The 22,313-nt window shown below is 44.2% G+C and overlaps 1 protein-coding gene across 1 annotated transcript in view; it reads left to right on the forward strand.

Moving 5' to 3' along the window:
- Positions 1–22,313, forward strand: part of LOC121535944 (trifunctional purine biosynthetic protein adenosine-3) — a 36,538-nt gene that overhangs the window by 4,767 nt on the left and 9,458 nt on the right. Inside the window, 10 exon segments of the mRNA XM_041843162.2 lie at positions 16,084–16,152; positions 16,413–16,538; positions 16,685–16,772; positions 16,906–16,991; positions 17,290–17,458; positions 19,004–19,235; positions 20,006–20,103; positions 21,449–21,558; positions 21,951–22,103; positions 22,105–22,150. Of these exon segments, the coding sequence (XP_041699096.2) occupies positions 16,084–16,152; positions 16,413–16,538; positions 16,685–16,772; positions 16,906–16,991; positions 17,290–17,458; positions 19,004–19,235; positions 20,006–20,103; positions 21,449–21,558; positions 21,951–22,103; positions 22,105–22,150 (1,177 nt within the window).

A 22,313-nucleotide genomic window follows, 5' to 3' on the forward strand; every position in this document is an offset into this window, starting at 1 on the left:
AGGCTACATCATCAAATTGGTTGAGGGTTCAGAAGAGGGTGAGTAAAGAGCGAAATGTGAGTGTGTGTAAAATAACACATGGACAGAACATGATTCGGATCCTTAGATTTGAGAAAGATGTTTCCAGAGGGGCGGGGGTCAAAACTGTATTCGTAGCCCCGGCCTTAAATTATACTGAACAAAAATATAAACGCAACAATTTCAAAGGTTTTACTGAGTTACAGTTCATATAAGGAAATCTGAAATTCATTAGGTCCTAATCTATAGATCACATGACTGGGCAGGGGTGCAGCCATGGGTGGGCCTTGGAGCCAGGCCCAGCCAATCAGAATGCTTTTCTTTTCCCCCACAAAAGGGCTTTATTACAGACAGAAATACTCCTCAGCACCCACCTCCCCTCAGACGATCCGCAGGTGAAGTAGCCGGATGTGGAGGTCCTGGGCTTGGCGTGGTTACAAGTGGTCTGCACTATTGAGGCCGGTTGGACGTACTGCTAAATTCTCTAAAACGACGTTGGAGGAAGTTTTATGGTAGAGAAATGAACATTCAATTCTCTGGCAACAGCTCTGGTGGACTTTCCTGCAGTCAGCATGCCAATTGCACGGTCCGTCAACTTGAGACGTTTGTGGCATTGTGTTGTGTGACAAAACGGCACATTTTAAAGTGGCCTTTTATTGTCCCCAGCACAAGGTGCATCTGTGTAATGATCATGCTGTTTTAATCAGCTTCTTGATATGCCACACCTGTCAGGTGGATGGATTATAGTGGCAAAGGAGAAATGTTCACTAACAGTGATGTAAACAAATTTGTACACAACATTTTAAAGAAATATGATTTTTGTGCGTCTGGAAAATGTCTCATCAAACATGGGACCAACACTTTACATGTTGCTTTTATATTTTTGCTCAGTGTAACATGGACATGTTACATTGTGCCACACAAGAATATACCATGACATTTGAAATGCTTAATTCTTGTAAAACAATTTTTTTTAGAATGTAGTGTTTATGTAGCTTACTGAGCTACGGCTGCTTCAGACGTCACGTGGCTTAGACTTTGTATTGTTTTCAGTTGCACACTGTAAATGTAGCTTACAGTTGTGAGGACGCACAAAGTGATTGTTTTATTTTCAAGCAATTTTTCTCCCTCGTGGGCTATGGGTTGTGCATTTAGCCCTCCAGTCAGCCCTGACAACGGTATGCTTCCCCCCCCACTTCAAATAGTGATTAGGCTACAGGCCTATTAGGCCACCTACGGAGGGTCCACAAGACCTGACACGTATCAATGCATCACCAGAAAACCATTTTATTTTTACCAAATCAGTTCTATGATGGCAAACATCAGTCTTGGTTCACCGTTGCTGTTAGCCTACCTTTAGCCAAAAGCTACCCCCTGAAAAAAAAAAACTGCACACTGTCTGCTATTGTGGCATTTTGCGTCATTATGATTGGTCAAAAGAGTAGAACATTTTTGAAATATATTTTTTGGAGACTCTCCGGATATCCACCCCCCCAAAAAAAATCATGATGTTAGAATAGTGAAATAATTTCAATTGCCAATCCCTAGCTACTAACAGTCTCTTTCCGCTTTCTGGTTGGCTTATTTCTCCTCTCTGAGCTCCTGTACTAACAGAATACCACAGTCTATTCTTCTCATTTGATTGTCACCAAAATGGTATCTGTGGGCTTGGCCTTGAATGTTGCTCTTTTGGGAGAGATGTATCACTTACGCACACTCACTAGACTAAATACACTACCATTCAAAAGTTTGGGGTCACTTAGAAATTTCCTTGTTTTTGAAAGAAAAGCAATTTTTTTTGTCCATTAAAATAACATCAAATTGATCAGAAATTCAGTGTAGACATTGTTAATGTTGTAAATGGCTGGAAACGGCTGATTTTTAATTGAATATCTACATCGGCGTACAGAGGCCCATTATCAGCAACCATCAGTCCTGTGTTCCAATGGCACGTTGTGTTTGCTCATCCAAGAAAAAGCCATATCTCAGACTGCCCATCTTAATCTTTTATTTTATTGCCCAGTCTGAGATACAGTGGGGAGAACAAGTATTTGATACACTGCCGATTTTGCAGGTTTTCCTACTTACAAAGCATGTAGAGGTCTGTAATTTTTATCATAGGTACACTTCAACTGTGAGAGACGGAATCTAAAACAAAAATCCAGAAAATCACATTGTATGATTTTTAAGTAATAATTTGCATTTTATTGCATGACATAAGTATTTGATACATCAGAAAAGCAGAACTTAATATTTGGTACAGAAACCTTTGTTTGCAATTACAGAGATCATACGTTTCCTGTAGGTCTTGACCAGGTTTGCACACACTGCAGCAGGGATTTTGGCTCACTCCTCCATACCTTCTCCAGATCCTTCAGGTTTCGGGGCTGTCGCTGGGCAATACGGACTTTCAGCTCCCTCCAAAGATTTTCTATTGGGTTCAGGTCTGGAGACTGGCTAGGCCACTCCAGGACCTTGAGATGCTTCTTACGGAGCCACTCCTTAGTTGCCCTGGCTGTATGTTTCGGGTCATTGTCATGCTGGAAGACCCAGCCATGACCCATCTTCAATGCTCTTACTGAGGGAAGGTGGTTGTTGGCCAAAATCTCGCGATACATGGCCCCATCCATCCTCCCTTCAATACGGTGCAGTCGTCCTATCCCCTTTGCAGAAAAGCATCCCCAAAGAATGTTTCCACCTCCATGCTTCACGGTTGGGATGGTGTTCTTGGGGTTGTACTCATCCTTCTTCTTCCTCCAAACACGGCGAGTGGAGTTTAGACCAAAAAGCACTATTTTTGTCTCATCAGACCACATGACCTTCTCCCATTCCTCCTCTGGATCATCCAGATGGTCATTGGCAAACTTCAGATGGGCCTGGACATGCGCTGGCTTGAACAGGGGGACCTTGCGTGCGCTGCAGGATTTTAATCCATGACGGCGTAGTGTGTTCCTAATGGTTTTCTTTGAGACTGTGGTCCCAGCTCTCTTCAGGTCATTGACCAGGTCCTGCCGTCTAGTTCTGGGCTGATCCCTCACCTTCCTCATGATCATTGATGCCCCACAAGGTGAGATCTTGCATGGAGCCCCAGACCGAGGGTGATTGACCGTCATCTTGAACTTCTTCCATTTTCTAATAATTGCATCAACAGTTGTTGCCTTCTTACCAAGGACTTTAATGCAGGGAAACTTAAATCCGTTCTACCTAATTTCTACCAGCATGTTAAATGTGCAACCAGAGGGAAAAAAACTCTAGACCACCTTTACTCCACACACAGAGACGCATACAAAGCTCTCCCTCGCCCTCCATTTGGCAAATCTGACCATAACTCTATCCTCCTGATTCCTGCTTATAAGCAAAAACTGAAGCAGGAAGCACCAGTGATTCGGTTAATAAAAAAGTGGTCAGATGAGACTGGAACATGTTCCGGGATTCTTCAGACAGCATTGAGGAGTACACCACATCAGTCACTGGCTTCATCAATAAGTGCATCGATGATGTCGTCCCCACAGTGACCGTACGTACATACCCCAACCAGAAGCCATGGATTACAGGAAACATCCGCACTGAGCTAAAGGGCAGAGCTGCCGCTTTCAGGGAACAGGACTCTAACCCGGACGCTTATAAGAAATCCCGCTATGACCTCCGACGAACCATCAGAGTCAATACAGGTCTAAGATTGAATCATACTACACTGGCTCTGACGCTCGTCGGATGTGGCAGGGCTTGAAAACTATTACAGACTACAAAGGGAAGCACAGCCGCGAGCTGCCCAGTGACACAAGCCTACCAGACGAGCTAAACCACTTCTATGCTCGCTTCGAGGCAAGCAACACTGAAGCATGCATGAGAGCACCAGCTGTTCCGGATGACTATGTGATCACGCTCTCCGTAGCCGATGTGAGTAAGACTTTTAAGCAGGTCAACATTCACAAGGCCGCAGGGCCAGACGGATTACCAGGACGTGTACTCCGAGCATGTGCTGACCAACTGGCAAGTGTCTTCACTGACATTTTCAACATGTCCCTGACTGAGTCTGTAATACCAACATGTTTCAAGCAGACCACCATAGTCCCCGTGCCCAAGAACTCTAAGAGAACCTGCCTAAATGACTACCGACCCGTAGCACTGACGTCTGTAGCCATGAAGTGCTTTGAAAGACTGGTCATGGCTCACATCAACAGCATAATCCCAGAAACCCTAGACCCACTCCAATTTGCATACCGCCCCAACAGATCCACAGATGATGCAATCTCTATCGCACTCCACACTGCCCTTTCCCACCTGGACAAGAGGAACACCTACGTGAGAATGCTATTCATTGACTACAGCTCAGCATTCAACACCATAGTGCCCTCTAAGCTCATCACTAAGCTAAGGATCCTGGGACTAAACACCTCCCTCTGCAACTGGATCCTGGACTTCCTGACGGGCCGCCCCCAGGTGGTAAGGGTAGGTAACAACACATCTGCCACACTGATCCTCAACACGGGGGCCCCTCAGGGGTGCGTGCTCAGTCCCCCCCTGTACTCTCTGTTCACCCAACACTGCATGGCCAGGCACGACTCCAACACCATCATTAAGTTTGCCGACGACACAACAGTGGTAGGCCTGATCACCGACAACGATGAGACAGCCTATAGGGAGGAGGTCAGAGATCTGGCCGTGTGGTGCCAGGACAACAACCTCTCCCTCAACGTGACCAAAACAAAGGAGATGATTGTGGACTACAGGAAAAAAAAGAGGACTGAGCACGCCCCCATTCTCATCGACGGGGCTGTAGTGGAACAGGTTGAGAGCTTCAAGTTCCTTGGTGTCCACATCACCAACGAACTATTATGGTCCAAACACACCAAGACAGTCGTGAAGAGGGCACGACAAAGCCTATTCCCCCTCAGGAGACTAAAAAGATTTGGCATGGGTCCTCAGATCCTCAAAAAATTCTACAGCTGCACCATCGAGAGCATCCTGACTGGTTGCATCACCGCCTGGTATGGCAACTGCTTGGCCTCTAACCGCAAGGCACTACAGAGGGTAGTGCGTACGGCCCAGTACATCACTGGGGCAAAGCTTCCTGCCATCCAGGACCTCTATACCAGGCGGTGTCAGAGGAAGGCCCTCAAAATTGTCAAAGACTCCAGCCACCCTAGTCATAGACTGTTCTCTCTGCTACCGCACGGCAAGCGGTACCGGAGTGCCAAGTCTAGGTCCAAAAGACTTCTCAACAGCTTCTACCCCCAAGCCATAAGACTCCTGAACAGCTAATCATGGCTACCCGGACTATTTGCACTGCCCCCCACCCCATCCTTTTTACGCTGCTGCTACTCTGTTAAGTATTTATGCATAGTCACTTTAACTCTACCCACATGTACATATTACCTCAACTACCTCAACTAGCCGGTGCCCCCGCACATTGACTCTGCAACGGTACCCCCCTGTATATATAGCCTCCCTACTGTCACTTTATTTTACTTCTGCTCTTTTTTTCTCAACACTTTTTTTGTTGTTTTATTCTTACTTTTTTTGTTTAAAATAAATGCACTGTTGGTTAAGGGCTGTAAGTAAGTATTTCACTGTAATGTCTGCACCTGTTGTATTCGGCGCATGTGACCAATACAATTTGATTTGATTTGAAGCTGCTTGCCTATTGTCCTGTAGCCCATCCCAGCCTGGTGCAGGTCTACAATTTCATCCCTGATGTCCTTACACAGCTCTCTGGTCTTGGCCATTGTGGAGAGGTTGGAGTCTGTCTGTTTGATTGAGTGTGTGGACAGGTGTCTTTTATACAGGTAACGAGTTCAAACAGGTGCAGTTAATACAGGTAATGAGTGGAGAACAGGAGGGCTTCTTAAAGAATAACTAACAGGTCTGTGAGAGCCGGAATTCTTACCGGTTGGTAGGTGATCAAATACTTACAGTGGGGAAAAAAAGTATTTAGTCAGCCACCAATTGTGCAAGTTCTCCCACTTAAAAAGATGGAGGCTCCTCTGTCCTCCACTCGTTACCTGTATTAATGGCACCTGTTTGAACTTGTTATCAGTATAAAAGACACCTGTCCACAACCTCAAAAAGTCACACTCCAAACTCCACTATGGCCAAGACCAAAGAGCTGTCAAAGGACATCAAAAACAAAATTGTAGACCTGCACCAGGCTGGGAAGACTGAATCTGCAATAGGTAAGCAGCTTGGTTTGAAGAAATCAACTGTGGGAGCAATTATTAGGAAATGGAAGACATACAAGACCACTGATAATCTCCCTCGATCTGGGGCTCCACGCACGATCTCACCCCGTGGGGTCAAAATGATCACAAGAACGGTGAGCAAAAATCCCAGAACCACACGGGGGGACCTAGTGAATGACCTGCAGAGAGCTGGGACCAAAGTAACAAAGCCTACCATCAGTAACACACTACGCCGCCAGGGACTCAAATCCTGCAGTGCCAGACGTGTCCCCCTGCCCGTCTGAAGTTTGCTAGAGAGCATTTGGATGATCCAGAAGAGGATTGGGAGAATGTCATATGGTCAGATGAAACCAAAATAGAACTTTTCGGTAAAAACTCAACTCGTCGTGTTTGGAGGACAAAGAATGCTGAGTTGCATCCAAAGAACACCATACCTACTGTGAAGCATGGGGGTGGTAACATCATGCTTTGGGGCTGTTTTTCTGCAAAGGGACCAGGATGACTGATCCGTGTAAAGCAGGGGTGTCAAACATGCGGGCCGGATCAGGCCCGCAAACGGGTTTAATCCGGCCCGCGAGATGATTTTGAAAAAAAATTAAAAAAAAGATATATATATTTTTTTAAGTATAAAAAGGCACTGCAATTTTTCAATAAAATAAACTGCTGTTCCAATTGCGTCCACTGGATGGCGCAATAGCAATTGTGTTAATCAAGCAAACTGTTTATACCGGGGCAGAGCAAGTAGGTCAAGCACGTGCAGCCAATGAGCTACTTTGTTTTGCCCGCGATATTTATTACGGCTTCTACTTTTAACATTATGTGCTTTGGCACCCTCATTGCCCCAATATGTCTCTGTCAAAAAAGAGAAAAGTGGACGCAGAGTGCAGAGTGTTCCAAGAAAAATGGTCATCCTATTTCATCACGGAATTGAATGGGAAAGCTGTATGTTTGGTGTGTTCACAGCATGTTGCAGTGCTGAAAGAATATAACCTTCGCCGCCACTATGTGAGTCTTCATGCCGACAGATATGACAACTTTCAAGGACAGCGGAGATGAGAGAAGGTGAATGAACTGTTGGCGGGTCTGAAGAAACAGCAGTCTGTGTTTACTCACAGCCGAGACATCAGTGACGCTGCAGTGAAAGCTAGCTACCTCATTGCTAATGAAATCGCAGTAGCTTCAAAACCATTTAGTGAGGGTGAATTTGTAAAAACATGCATTATGAAGGCAGCGGAGATTGTGTGCCCTGAAAAGCGGCAGGCTTTTGCAAATATCAGCCTGACAAGAAACACAGTTGCAGACAGGATTTCCGATCTTTCAGTGGATTTGGACAGCCAGTTGAAGCAAAAAGTAAAGTCATTTATTGCGTTTTCGATTGCAATTGATGAAAGCACGGACATTAGATGTTGCACAACTGGCCATTTTTTCATCCGCGGAGTTGATGACACATTGACCGTCACCGAGGAGTTTGTGGAGTTGGTGCCGATGACAGATACAACGACAGCAGCTGATATTTTTACCGCACTCGTCGGCGCGCTGGACAGGGTCGGAGTGGACTGGTCCCGCGCTGTCAGCCTGGCTACAGATGGTGCGCCCTCAATGATCGGGAAAAAAGCAGGCGTTGTGACAAAGTTCAGAGAGAAAGTGCAATCTGCAAATGGAGGACGTGATTTTTTTGACTTTTCACTGTATTTTGCACCAGGAGGCTTTGTGTTGCAAGTCATTAAAGATGGATAACGTCATGAAGGTGGTCATCCAAACTGTTAATTTCATCCGATCCAGAAGCCTGAATCACCGTCAGTTTGACAGCCTTCTCAGAGAGAAAGACCACATCTATGGCCTGCCATACCACATTGAGGTAAGATGGTTAAGCCGAGGTGCTGTGCTGAGGCGTTTCTTTGATTTACGAGAATAAATTGAACAGTTCATGGAAGAAAAGGGCAAACCAGTGTTAGAATTTCATTCCGCAGAATGGATGCCGGACCTTGCATTTATGGTGGATGTTACAGAGCACCTGAATAACTTGAACAAACAGCTGCAAGGGCGCAACAAAGTTGTCACGCAGTATTTTGACAGCATACGTTCTTTCAAGTTGAAGCTGTCATTGTGGGAGACGCAACTTGCCGGTGGTGATGCAGCTCACTTCCCCTGTCTGAAAAATGTATGCGCAACCCAACATGTGGCAGACATGAAGCGGTTCAAAGATAAAATAACTGGACTGTTACGGGAGTTGGAGCAACGCTTTCAGATTTATGTTTATATGTTTTTATGTTGATGTGCTATTGTTTTTAATTGATTTTATTTTATTTGTATATTTAACCTATTCTTTACTCTGTGGTTCTTGCACTTGTTTGGGGAACAGGATTTCATTATTTTTATCTACTTTTCTGCCTGAGAAATGACACCCTGATATAGTTCTGTGATCTGTGAAACAGTTCTGTTAATCACTGAGGCATTGTGTGTTTGTGTGTTCTTTTTCTTTAGAATTTTCAAATAAACTTGACGTGTTTTATGATTAATAGTGATGTTGTGCTTGTACTATTTTGGACACACTGTCCTCAGGCTCCAGCTTTATGTTGTATGTTGATCGTATTAAAACAAAGAAAACAATCTGAAGTTGTTGTTTTTAAGTTATATATACCATGATTTTTCCGGTCCGGCCCACTTGGGAATAGATTTTCCTCCATGTGGCCCCTGAGCTAAAATGAGTTTGACACCCCTGGTGTAAAGGAAAGAATGAATGGGGCCATGTATCGTGAGATTTTGAGTGAAAACCTCCTTCCATCAGCAAGGGCATTGAAGATGAAACGTGGCTGGGTCTTTCAGCATGACAATGATCCCAAACACCGCCCGGGCAACGAAGGAGTGGCTTCGTAAGAAGCATTTCAAGGTCATGGAGTGGCCTTGCCAGTCTCCAGATCTCAACCCCATAGAAAATCTTTGGAGGGAGTTTAAAGTCTGTGTTGCCCAGCGATAGCCCCAAAACATCACTGCTCTAGAGGAATTCTGCATGGAGGAATGGGCCAAAATACCAGCAACAGTGTGTGTGAAAACCTTGTGAAGACTTACAGAAAACGTTTGACCTGTGTCATTGCCAACAAAGGGTATATAACAAAGTATTGAGAAACTGTTGTTATTGACCAAATACTTATTTTCCACCATAATTTGCAAATAAATTCATTAAAAATCCTACAATGTGATTTTCTGGATTTTTTTTCTAATTTTGTTTGTCATAGTTGACGTGTACCTATGATGAAAATCACAGGACTCTCATCTTTTTAAGTGGGAGAACTTGCACAATTGGTGACTGACTAAATACTTTTTTTCCCACTGTATGTCATGCAATAAAATGCAAATTAATTACTTAAAAATCATACAATGTGATTTTCTGGATTTTTGTTTTAGATTCCGTCTCTCACAGTTGAAGTGTACCTATGATAAAAAATTACAGATCTCTACATGCTTTGTAAGTAGGAAAACCTGCAAAATCGGCAGTGTATCAAATACTTGTTCTCCCCACTGTATGGCTTTTTCTTTGCAACTCTGCCTAGAAGGTCAGCATCCCGGAGTCACCTCTTCACTGTTGACGTTGAGACTGGTGTTTTGCGGGTACTATTTATTGAAGCTGCCAGTTGAGGACCCTGTTTCTCAAACTAGACACTAATGTATTTGTCCTCTTGCTCAGTTGTGCACCGGGGCCTCACACTCCTCTTTCTAGTCTGGTTAGAGCCAGTTTGCGCTATTCTGTGAAGGGAGTAGTACAGTGTTGTACGAGATCTTCAGTTTCTTGGCAATTTCTCGCATGGAATAGCCTTAATTTCTCAGAACAAGAATAGACTGACGAGTTTCAGAAAGTTATTTGTTTCTGGCCATTTTGAGCCTTTAATCAAACCCACAATTGCTGATGCTCCAGATACTCAACTAGTCTCAAGAAGGCCAGTTTTATTGCTTCTTTAATCAGCACAACAGTTTTCAGCTGTGCTAGCAAAAGGGTTTTCTAATGATCAATTAGCCTTTTTAAAATGATAAACTTGGATTAGCAAACACTGTGCCATTGGAACACAGGACTGATGGTTGCTGATAATGGGCCTATGTAGATATTCCATAAAAAATCTGCCGTTTCCAGCTACAATAGCCAATTACAACATTAACAATGTGTACACTGTGTTTGTGATCAATTTGATGTTATTTTATGGACCTTTTATGGACCTTTTTATTTTCTTTCAAAAACAAGGTCATTTCTAAGTGACCCCAAACTTTTGAACTGTAGTGGAATATACAGACACACACACACACAGTTGAAGTCGGAAGTTTACATACACCATAGCCAAATACATTTAAACTCAGTTTTTCACAATTCCTGACATTTAATCCTAGTAAATATTCCCTGTCTTAGGTCAGTTAGGATCACCAGAGGTGGGACAAAGTCATTGTTATGCAAGTCACAAGTAAGTCTCAAGTCTTTGCCCTCGAGTCCCGAGTCAAGTCGAGTCAAAGATGAGGCAAGTCCCAAGTCGAGTCAAAAGTCAAAGCCATCAAGTCTCAAGTCGAGTCCAAAGTCCTACATTTTAGTTTCGAGTCATTTCAAGTCCTCTTAGCAAGCCTTTGCAAGTCATTACAAGTCCTCGTAGCAAGTCTTCTCGAGTCATAAGGCGCAAGTCCAAGTCAAGTCACGAGTCATTGATGTTAAAGTCCAAGTCGAGTTGCAAGTCTTTGTACATTTTGTCGAGTCGAGTCTGAAGTCATCAAATTCATGACTCGAGTCTGACTCGAGTCCAAGTCACATGACTCGAGTCCACACCTCTGAGGATCACCACTTTATTTTAAGAATGTGAAATGTCAGAATAGTAGTAGAGTGATTTATTTCAGCTTTTATTTATTTTATCCAATTCCCAGTGGGTCAGAAGTTGACATACACTCAATTAGTATTTGGTAGCATTGCCTTTAAATTGTTTAACTTGGGTCAAACGTTTCGGGTAGCCTTCCACAAGCTTCCCACAATAAGTTGGGTGAATTTTGGCCCATTCCTCCTGACAGAGCTGGTGTAACCGAGTCAGGTTTGTAGGCCTCCTTGCGCGCACATGCTTTTTCAGTTCTGCCCAGTGAGGTCAGGGCTTTGTGATTGCCACTCTGTCCTTAAGCCATTTTGCCACAACTTTAGCAGTATGCTTGGGGTCATTGTCCATTTGGAAGACCCATTTGTGACCAAGCTTTAACTTCCTGACTGATGTCTGGAGATGTTGCTTCAAAATATCCACATAATTTTCCTTCCTCATGATGCCATCTATTTTGTGAAGTGCACCAGTCCCTCCTGCAGCAAAGCATCCCCACAGCATGATGCTACCACCCCCGTGCTTCACGGTTGGGATGGTGTTCTTCGGCTTGCAAGCAACCCCCTTTTTCCTCCAAACATAATGATGGTCGTTATGGCCAAACATTTTAGTTTAATCAGACCAGAGGACAATTCTCCAAAAAGTACGATATTTTCCCCCATGTGCAGTTGCAGACCGTAGTCTGGCTTTTTAATGGCGGTTTTGGAGCAGTGGCTTCTTCCTTGCTGAGCGGCCTTTCAGGTTATATCGATATAGGACTCGTTTTAATGTGGATATATATACTTTTGTTCCTGTTTCCTCCAGCATCTTCACAAGGTCCTTTGCTGTTGTTCTGGGATTGATTTGCACTTTTCGCACCAAAGTACATTCATCTCTAGGAGACAGAACGCTTCTTCCTCCTGAGCGGTATGACGGCTGTGTGGTCCCATGGTATTTATACCTGCATACTATTGTTTGTACAGATGAACGTGGTACCATCAGGCGTTTGGAAATTGCTCCCAAGGATGAACCAGACTTGTGGAGGTCTACAATTATTTTTCTGAGGTCTTGGCTGATTTCTTTTGATTTTCCATGATGTCAAGCAAAGAGGCACTGCGTTTGAAGGTAGGCCTTGAAATACATCCACAGGTACACCTCCAATTGACTCAAATTATGTCAATTAGCCTATCAGAAGCTTTTAAAGCCATGACATCATTTTCTGGAATTTTCCAAGCTGTTTAAAGGCACAGTCAACTTAGTGTAAACTTCTGACCCATTGGAATTGTGATACAGTGAAATAATCTGTTTGTAAACAATTGTTTGAAAAATTACTTGTGTCATGCACAAAGTAGATGTCCTAACCGACTTGCCAAAACTATAGTTTGTTAACAAGAATTTTGTGGAGTGGTTGAAAAACAAGTTTTAATGACTCCAACCTATGTGTATGTAAACTTCCGACTTCAACTGTATATACACTCAGCAAAAAAGAAACGTCCTCTCACTGTCAACTGCGTTTATTTTCAGCAAACTTAACGTGTAAATATTTGTATGAACATTAAGAATCAACAACTGAGACACAAACTGAACCGGTTCCACAGACGTGATTAACAGAAATTTAATAATGTGTCCCTGAACAAAGGGGGAGTCAGTATCTGTTGTGGCCACCAGCTGCATGAAGTACTGCAGTGCATAACCTCCTCATGGACTGCACCAGATTTGCCAGTTCTTGCTGTGAGATGTTACCCCACTCTTCCACCAAGGCACCTGCAAGTTTCCAGACATTTCTAGGGGGAATGGCCCTAGCCCTCACCCTCCGATCCAACAGGTCCCAGACGTGCTCAATGGGATTGAAATCCAGGCTCTTCGCTGGCCATGGCAGAACACTGACATTCACGCACAGAACGAGAAGTATGGCTGGTGGCATTGTCATGCTGGAGGGTCATGTCATGATGAGCCTGCAGGAAGGGTACCACAAGAGAGAGGAGGATGTCTTCCCTGTAACGCACAGCGTTGAGATTGCCTGCAATGACAACAAGCTCAGTCCGACAAAGCTGTGACACACCGCCCCAGACCATGACGGACCCTCCACCTCCAAATCGATTTGATTCCGCTCCAGAGTACAGGCCTCGGTGTAACGCTCATTCCTTCGACGATAAACGCGAATCCGACCATCACCCCTGGTCAGACAAAACCGCGACTCGTCAGTGAAGAGCACTTTTTGCCAGTCCTGTCTGGTCCAGCGATGGTGGGTTTGTGCCCATAGGCGATGTTGTTGCCGGTGATGTCTGGTGAGGACCTGCCTTACAACAGGCCTACAAGCCCTCAGTCCAGCCTCTCTCAGCCTATTGCCGACAGTCTGAGCACTGATGGAGGGATTGTGCGTTCCTGGTGTAACTCGGGCAGTTGTTGTTGTTGCCATCCTGTACCTGTCCCGCATGTGTGATGTTCGGATGTACCTATCCTGTGCAGGTGTTGTTACACGTGGTCTGCCACTGCGAGGACAATCAGCTGCCCGTCCTGTCTCCCTGTGGCGCTGTCTTAGGCGTCTCACAGTACGGACATTGCAATTTATTGCCCTGGCCACATCTGCAGTCCTCATGCCTCCTTGCAGCATGCCTAAGGCACGTTCACACAAATGAGCAGGGACCCTGGGCATCTTTCTTTTGGTGTTTTTCAGAGTCAGTAGAAAGGCTTCTTTAGTGTCCTAAGTTTTCATAACTGTGACCTTAATTGCCTACCATCTGTAAGCTGTTAGTATCTTAACGACCATTCCACAGGTGCATATTCATTAATTGTTTATGGTTCATTGAACAAGCATGTGTTTAAACCCTAAACAGTGTTTAAACCCTTTACAAGAAGATCTGTGAAGTTATTTTGATTTTTACGAATTATCTTTGAAAGACAGGGTCCTGAAAAAGGGACGTTTCTTTTTTAGCTGAGTTTATAAACACACATTCAATCTCACACACACTACATTGACACTCCCACACAACCAACACATGTTGACACCGCGCACACTTTTATACTCATTTGTTGCTGCTACTCTGTTTTTTTTATTTTACTCTTATTTCCTATCCAGATGCCTAGTCACTTTACCCTGACTGTACATATCTACTTCAAATACCTCGTGCCTCTGCACATTTGATCTGATACTGGTTCTCCCTGTGTATGTATATATATATATATATATACATGGGCGGCTTGTTCAATAGGGCGATATGGGCGACGCACTGCCAAACGGGAAAAGGAAGGGATTTTTTTTCTAATCAATTATATCACGGCAACAGCAGTTATCAGTGTTCACGTCTGATCTGCCAGCCACTAAATGTCAAATCAGGCTAAAGTCGTGCTTCAAATGGCCCCGCCCGTTTTTTGGGCGATTTCAGTCAGGTTGAAAATCGCCCAGAAGTCTCTCATAGCCTGTCATGTAAAATCTATTTTTTTCACATTTCAAAGCTTTCAATACATTCTCTATGGGTGTCTGTGGGCATGCACTTACGCGCTCGTCATACGTGACGTAACGTTGAACGTAACTAAGACAATGGCGGCTAGCAGCGTCTATGTTGCGACCTGCAGTGTGGCGTTATTTTATGTTTTTAATTTGTAGACTTAGTTTACAAACATTCTGCAAACATTCTGCTTTGGACTGATCTTCGGTTTTGGACTGATCTTGTTGATCGTGTACATACCCGCTACGGAACGGACTAAATAATGAAAACGCTGCAGGCAGCTGTAATCCCAATACAGCTGGGAGACTTGGCTGGATGACAGAGTCCCGGACAGAGAAGTGGAGCCGGCCGGCTTCACCCTGGTCAGAGCGGACCGCGATCCTGGTAAGAGAGCGACTCTGTACCCCGACATTGAACTGCTTTCTGTGTCATTGAACCTTACTATTGTTGATAAAACAAGTTTACTGGAGAACGGAGACCAAGTAGAGACTTTTGGACAAGGTGGATAATTGTATAATATAAGGCAGTTTATTCAGAGGTAAAGATATCTGGAATCGCGTGCACGGACCCGCGTCGTCAAACTCGTAGGGAGTTTATCAGAAGAGCCCCTAAACATTGTGTGCTGACATTTTATACAATAAAATGAAGTAGGTTGAATCTAGTAGTTCTGATCTTCTGATTGGTCCTGATGAGTTGGGCGAGGTCACCTCCAGGCTAGTGTCACTGTTGCATTGGCTCTGAGTCGGGTTCTCTGTCTTCAGATGTTCAGCCTAAGAGAAGAGGATTTGTGTGTGTGTGTGTGTGTGTTTGTTATCAGTGTGTGTGTGTGTGTGTGTGTGTGTGTGTGTTTGTTATCAGTGATGATGTGTGTGTGTGTGTGTTAATCAGTGATGATTTGTGTGTGGGTGTGGGTGTGGGTGTGTGTGTGTGTGTCCTCAGGGCAAGAACTCGTGAGTTGGAAGAACTGAGAGACCTATGGCGTGGGTGTTATCCTTAGCCACCTGCTGACAAGGCTGACAAGATAGGACTCTTGTTCATTGTATTGAATACAAAGGCCCAACACAAAATGGGTCATGCACAAGATTTTAGTCAGACCAAGCTATAACATTATATATTTACTACGACAGTACATTCAACCAAAAGCTAATATAACAAAGGCATCAGAGATTATTTATAATCTGTCACAGAAACTGGAATCCATCTCCCCAGATCAGTCAATAAATGCTTCTGGTATTGACTTATATGCTGCCCCTGTCTTCATGTTGTTGCTGGACATATCTTTTTTAAAATGTGTGTAGGTCACCTAAATCATCAGAAAAATTGCCCCTCCTGAGAATTTTTTCAGAAGCCGCCACTGTATGTGTATATATATATATATATATATATATATATATATATATATATATATATATATATATATATATATATTTGATTTCTCTTGTGTTACCATTTTAATTTTTTTACTCTGCATAGTTGGGAAGGGCTCGTTAGCAAGCATTTCTACACCAGTTGTATTCGGCGCGTGTGACAAATAACAGTTTGATTTGATCTCTCGTTTTGACTCTACAAATCCAGCTCCCATTTTAAAGCGAAGGTGTGCGTGCCTGTGTGTGTGTGTTGCAGGACAAGGCATTCGGCTCTGCCGGGGAGACTGTGGTGGTGGAGGAACTTCTGGAGGGAGAGGAAGTGTCTGTGAGTGTCTGGTCCTCTTTCTTTTTCTTACATAGTGGGCAAAAAAAATTTGTCACGCAAAATAGCACAGATCTGTGCAAAGAATACATTGGATAATGTGCTTTTCCTATTTACATTTAAGGCATTTAGCAGACGCTCTTATCCAGAGCGACTTAAAATGTTATGGTTATTTTGCTCACTACCTGACAATTCAATATGCGGTTCCATTATTGGCATTTACTAACTACTTGCTCTTTCTCTTCCTCTCTTCTCCCGTGTAGTGTCTGTGTTTCAGTGATGGCTGCACTGTGTCCCCCATGCCCCCGGCCCAGGACCACAAACGCCTGCAGGACGGGGATCTGGGCCCCAACACGGGCGGCATGGGGGCCTACTGCCCCACCCCGCAGGTACACACGCCCACACACACACACTCTTGACAACCACCAACCGTTGTCTCACATTGCTCAGAATGTGTAGGACTTGTATGTAGTCTCTCTCTGTGCACAACCTGCTATTGCTTGTCCACCTGTTTGTCCTCACTGTCTGTGTCCAGGTGTCTCAGGAGCTGTTGCAGAAGATCAGAGAGACTGTCCTCCAGAAGACTGTGGATGGCATGAAGGAGGAGGGTGCCCCCTATGTGGGTAAGTAATGAACTGCATGCAGCACACTGGTTATTGTGTGGAGTGGAAATGAAAGGGGAGCAAAATTGGGTCCCTCTTTCTGTCGTTTATTTGTGTCTGACTTGCTCGTTTACCTGTCGTCATCCTTTTTCAGGTGTGCTGTACGCTGGGCTGATGTTGACCAAGCAGGGGCCCAAGGTCCTGGAGTTCAACTGTCGCTTCGGCGACCCAGAGTGTCAGGTTTGTCAACTGTGTGTGTGTGAGCATGTGTTATTGGTATGTCTCTGCTCTATTTTATCATCATAGAGCTTATAAGGCAAGTTTTGCAATTGCACTCCACTAATGGGTAAGGTTAAGATTAATGGAGGATGAACTGGTCCTGGATCTGTGCCTATTAGGACAATTCCGATCTTGCCTGAATCATGTTCAGTTGGGCAAACCTTACCAAAACATTTTGCAGTGTGAAAATGGACATTCCAGTATTATATCCCCACTGAATCAAAAGATTTTCTTCGCACTGAACGTGACCCTGTTCTAGGTGCTGATGCCCTTGCTGAAGAGTGACCTGTACGAGGTGCTCCAGAGCACCCTGCAGGGGAAGTTAGCATCCAGCACCACTGTGTGGCACCAGGACAGCTCTGCAGTCACTGTGGTCATGGCCAGCCCCGGCTACCCCGGCTCCTATAAGAAAGGTGTTGCAATCACAGGTAGGTACGCTTCTGTCCACGCTCTACTTGCCTGGGGTGTATTCATTAGTCAAACACCGTAGCTAAATGTTTTGCAACTAAAATAAGTTTCCATTGGACAAATTCCGGTAGGTCCCTCCACATTTCATTCCGTTTGCCTCAGTGTTCTTTCGTTTGATTCCTAGTGAATATTCCCATGTTTGGAACAGATCTGCTGTCAGTCGTAACCGACACTGAACAACCGATCTATCAACTAATTACATAACATTAACCAGGTCTCCATCCAACCTTTTTATGTGAGTAAAGTACATGTTGGATAAAAATGTCATGAGAGGCCTGATGGAAACAACACATTTGTTGGTAAACTTTCCAAATGTGTAGCGTATTTTGTTTTGCCAACAAGGTGGGATATTTTTGTGTCGGTAAAATTAATTATACGAGAAATGGTGGTGGAAACGCTTTATGCGCAAATATCGATATAATAACCATCATATCGAAGTAAACTTTGTGATATGGTGTGTGTTGGTCATCCCACTACGACTCGGAAAGCATGCAGTTTTTGTTAGGCCAGTGGATCCCAAACTGGGGTGCGAGGAACTCAGTCCGGCTTTAAACTTACTCTTGAAAGTTGTAATAGTAGAATGCACAAGGTGCAATTTGGAAATTGGGTAATGCATCATCAGTTCCTCTTGTCATGTTAGTCATTGTATACCTTAGAGCTATTTATAACTTGTAAGAAATGTACAGATCAACTAGCCCATGTCAGCTAATGTATTTTTATTATGTTTATTTAGCCCAGAGATCTTGTTGTAATGCTGGAAGGGGGGCCCCGAGTGAAAAAGTTTAGAAACCCCTGTAATGGCTACAGATGAAATAAGTTATGAACTTCACAGGGTGACATGATAATTGATGCTTGGCTGCTGTTTGGCCCAAAAAAATTTGGGGTCCACAATAATCTCTTGTAGGTTATACTGTATCTGCGGGCCGTTCTATAAAGAGCGCACGTGCCAAGACCAGAGTGGGCACACTCGCGATATAACGCCATTTATTTTGTGACAAAACCATCAATAGAGTTGAAAATGCAATGGAAACCCATTAAACTTGTATGTTTTATTCAGTACATGGGAATATAACCGTATACGTTTTTTTAATGTGCAGTACATCACGCACAGGTCCTCTGTAGCTCAATTGGTAGAGCATGGCGGTTGTAACGCCAGGGTAGTGGGTTTGATCCCCGGGTAAACCCATACGTAAAAATGTATGCACACATGACTGTAAGTCGCTTTGGATAAAAGCGTCTGCTAAATGGCTTATTATTATTATTACCTGCAACAAGTCAATTTGATGGAAATGCATCTCTGGTGGGAAAATGTGCGTTTTGTTTTTATGCAGATTTTAGAATATTCGCATGAAAATCTGCCGTTAATTGGTGGAAACTGATTAAAGTAGGGGGAGAGTAGGGACTCATTTTTATCTCCATCTCATACACTCCCTCCCTCCATCTCTCTCTATCACTCCCTCTAATACGCTCCCTATAATACTCACTCTCGACTCTGACTCTAACAGGTCTGTCTCAGGTGGAGGAGACAGGGGTGCAGGTGTTCCACGCCGGAACGGCGCTGAAGGAAGGGGGCGTGGTCTCCAGCGGGGGCCGTGTCCTCACTGTCACCGCTGTTAGGTCGTCCCTGGAGATGGCCCTGCACGCAGCCAATCGGGGCGTGGCCGCCGTAGGGTTCCCGGGAGCCGTGTACCGACGTGACATCGGCCACCGAGCCATCGCCCACCTCACCCAGCACAGGTGTGTGTGGACGCACTAAACACACACAAACTGAACACTCATTAACACTGAACACACATACACACAGATAAAGGACTTTCGGCATCCTAAACACTCCTCATTCATAATTTCACTGTAATAGTTTGACCATCGTCAGGTTAGAACCCTATATTTTGTTTATTAGAGTACATATTGACAGGAGGGGCTATTGGGTAACCCTAGACAAGGTCTACCTCGGTGTCTGTCGGTTGTTTACATGTAGATTTGGCCTAGAAACAGTGCATTTAGTATGAACCTACTATGAACGCTCACATTCCAGTAGAGATTGTCTAGTGACATTTCATTCTGTATACTGCTACTGTGTAGAGTTCCAGTCTGACTTTTTGTTTTCATATTTGGAATTTTGTCCTAGTTATTTATGTTGGATTGGCGTAAGCATTGGCTGAAGGTAATCTGCATTAAATTGGAGGTTGGCCTAGCTAGCACGACTCATGATTTTTACCCCTTGATAAGAATGGGTCAATGGACTTTGGACAGAGAAATATTTGTAGGTAGTCTACCCAAAGTCATTCTTATACATGACAGTGTATATATATATTTTTTACATTAGTGTGATATAACTCAATCTGTTAATGGGAGGTAGAAGCTGGATTGAGGGACCACCTGATTTGACATAGACAGACAATAGCCTGTTGAGTCACACTGACATTGGTAGAGGGCAAATAGCTGTAGCCTGATTGGTTGGTCGTCTCACCATAACCTCTGACCCTTGCTGTGTGTCCCTCCCCCAGCAGAGGCCTAACCTATAAGGACAGCGGAGTGGACATCGCTGCGGGCAACCGGCTGGTGGACATGATCAAGCCGTTGGCCAAGGCCACCTCTCGCTCAGGTAGTCACGTCAACCCCCTCTCATTGCCTTTAATCAGAACGGCTACAGCTGAGCTACTAGCTAGACAGCCTGGAGAGCTGCAGTGCTTTTCCCAAACTCATACCTATCTACTTGTAATGATCTGTGTAAGATTGGATATATGATTAGTTTCCCAAATCTCGCTGAGTACCCTGCCTGTTCGAATTCCACCTTTTGAACTATTCAGGTCAACTAATCATCAAGCCTCTGATTAGTTAAATCAGGTGTGCTGGAATTGAACAAATAAGTGGAATGGCTGGGAAACACTGGTATAAGCATTATGGCAAAAACCTCTACCTAGCCTATTTTTAGAGGGACAAGGTGCTAGGGGGTCGGTTTGGGATTGGGCATTTCATTACATGCCCTGCACTAAAGCAGTCTCTCAGTCAACCTATCATGGTTTCACCTTATCCAACTAATTACGAAGGTCCAAGAAGGTAAATGATTTTCCTTCCCTTGTGAAATGAACCGGAGGAAAGAAATTAGGTTATTTGTCTTGTCTACTTTATCTGGGTGTTGGATAATTAAAGTAAGTGATGTATTGTAGTGCCCAGGGCTTTAACAAATACTGTACCTGTAGACACAGTTTTACTCAAATAGAATTTGGAACAGTTTCCTCGATTTTGATCTATAAACACATTGCTGTAGGAAGCATAAATTAGTTGTTTTCTACAATATACATATGGATGGGTGGGCGGATGGATGAATTGATTTAATTAATTATTTTGGTGTTTAAAAGACATACAGGTAGCTGCCAAAATAAAGGAAACACTTGTAAATGAGGGATACAAAGTATATTGAAAGCAGGTGCTTCCATACAGGTGTGGTTGCTGAGTTAATAAACAATCCATCATGCTTATAGTCATGTATAAAAATGCCTGCTTGCCCATTAATTTGGCTACCATGGGATCTCATTGACTTTAATAGAGGGGTCTCAAAGGAGCATAGGTTGTTTAAAGTGTGTATGTGTCAGTCACCAGATCTCAACACTAATGGGAACACCATCAACAAAACACCAATGATGGAATTTCTTGTAGAAGAATGGTGTCGCATCCCTCCAATAGAGTTCCAGACACTTGTAGAATCTATGCCAAGGTGCATTGAAGCTGTTCTGGTGTCTCGTGGTGGGACAGCACCCTATTAATACACTTTATGTTGGTGTTTCCTTTATTTTTTCAGTTACCTTTACATCAACCAGATGTAAAGGTAACTGGATAGAATATTATTAAAAAATATATACAATGTTTTGTATATTAAACTTTTCCCCCAATGTGTTCTTCATTTTGTAAAAGACCAGTGTTGCTTTTATTCCCTTCCTGTCCACCAGGGTGTAACGCTGAGCTGGGGGGCTTTGCCGGCCTCTTTGACCTCAAAGCTGCAGGCTTCATTGACCCCATCCTGGTGTCTGGGACAGACGGAGTAGGGACCAAGCTCAAGGTAGGCATGACTTCTCAAAACAAAAAAACGGTATATGAGACATTGCAGCCGCATTGCATGTTTTGGTGCATGAATAAAGCTAGGGAGCAATATATTCCAAGTACAGGCTTTTCGTTCTTTTTTTTATCCGTTTTTTTGGCCTAGCACGGTTAGAGAAATGTAGGTTCATGTGCATATGTTTTGGCTGTTTATCAATTACTCTTTCCGTGATTCCACACATAACATCTCCTCGCCTCCTCTGCTGTATTGGCGTACAAGGTCCCTACTCTTAGACCTCCTTCGCCAATGTGTTTTAAGCAGGTGGGGAGAGATTATGCTAGGAATCACAAAGACATTGAGATCCTACAACCTCTTCAAGACTTGACCTCTGCCCTCATCTCTGCCTTCTCTAGATTGCCCAGGCATGCCAGCAGCACAGCACCCTGGGACAGGACCTGGTGGCCATGTGTGTCAACGACGTGCTGGCCCAGGGGGCGGAGCCTCTCTTCTTCCTGGACTACTTCTCCTGTGGCCGGCTGGATGTGGGCGTGGCCTCCGCCGTGATCGGGGGGCGTGGCCGAGGCCTGCGGGTTGGCGGGCTGCGCTCTACTGGGTGAGGGGGGGGGGGGGTGGGGCAGTCGGATGTCAGCCTTAAGATGCAAGGATGGCTGTGTGTGCGCACTATATTTTGTGTGTTCAGGTGGTAAGAAAGTGGAGATGCTGGCTGTATACTGGGGGTGTAGTGAAAACCAACATAGTAGGGTTTTAGCTGCTAC

Source organism: Coregonus clupeaformis, unplaced genomic scaffold (genome assembly GCF_020615455.1).
Source record: "Coregonus clupeaformis isolate EN_2021a unplaced genomic scaffold, ASM2061545v1 scaf1083, whole genome shotgun sequence".
NCBI classification, from domain to species: Eukaryota; Metazoa; Chordata; class Actinopteri; order Salmoniformes; family Salmonidae; genus Coregonus; species Coregonus clupeaformis.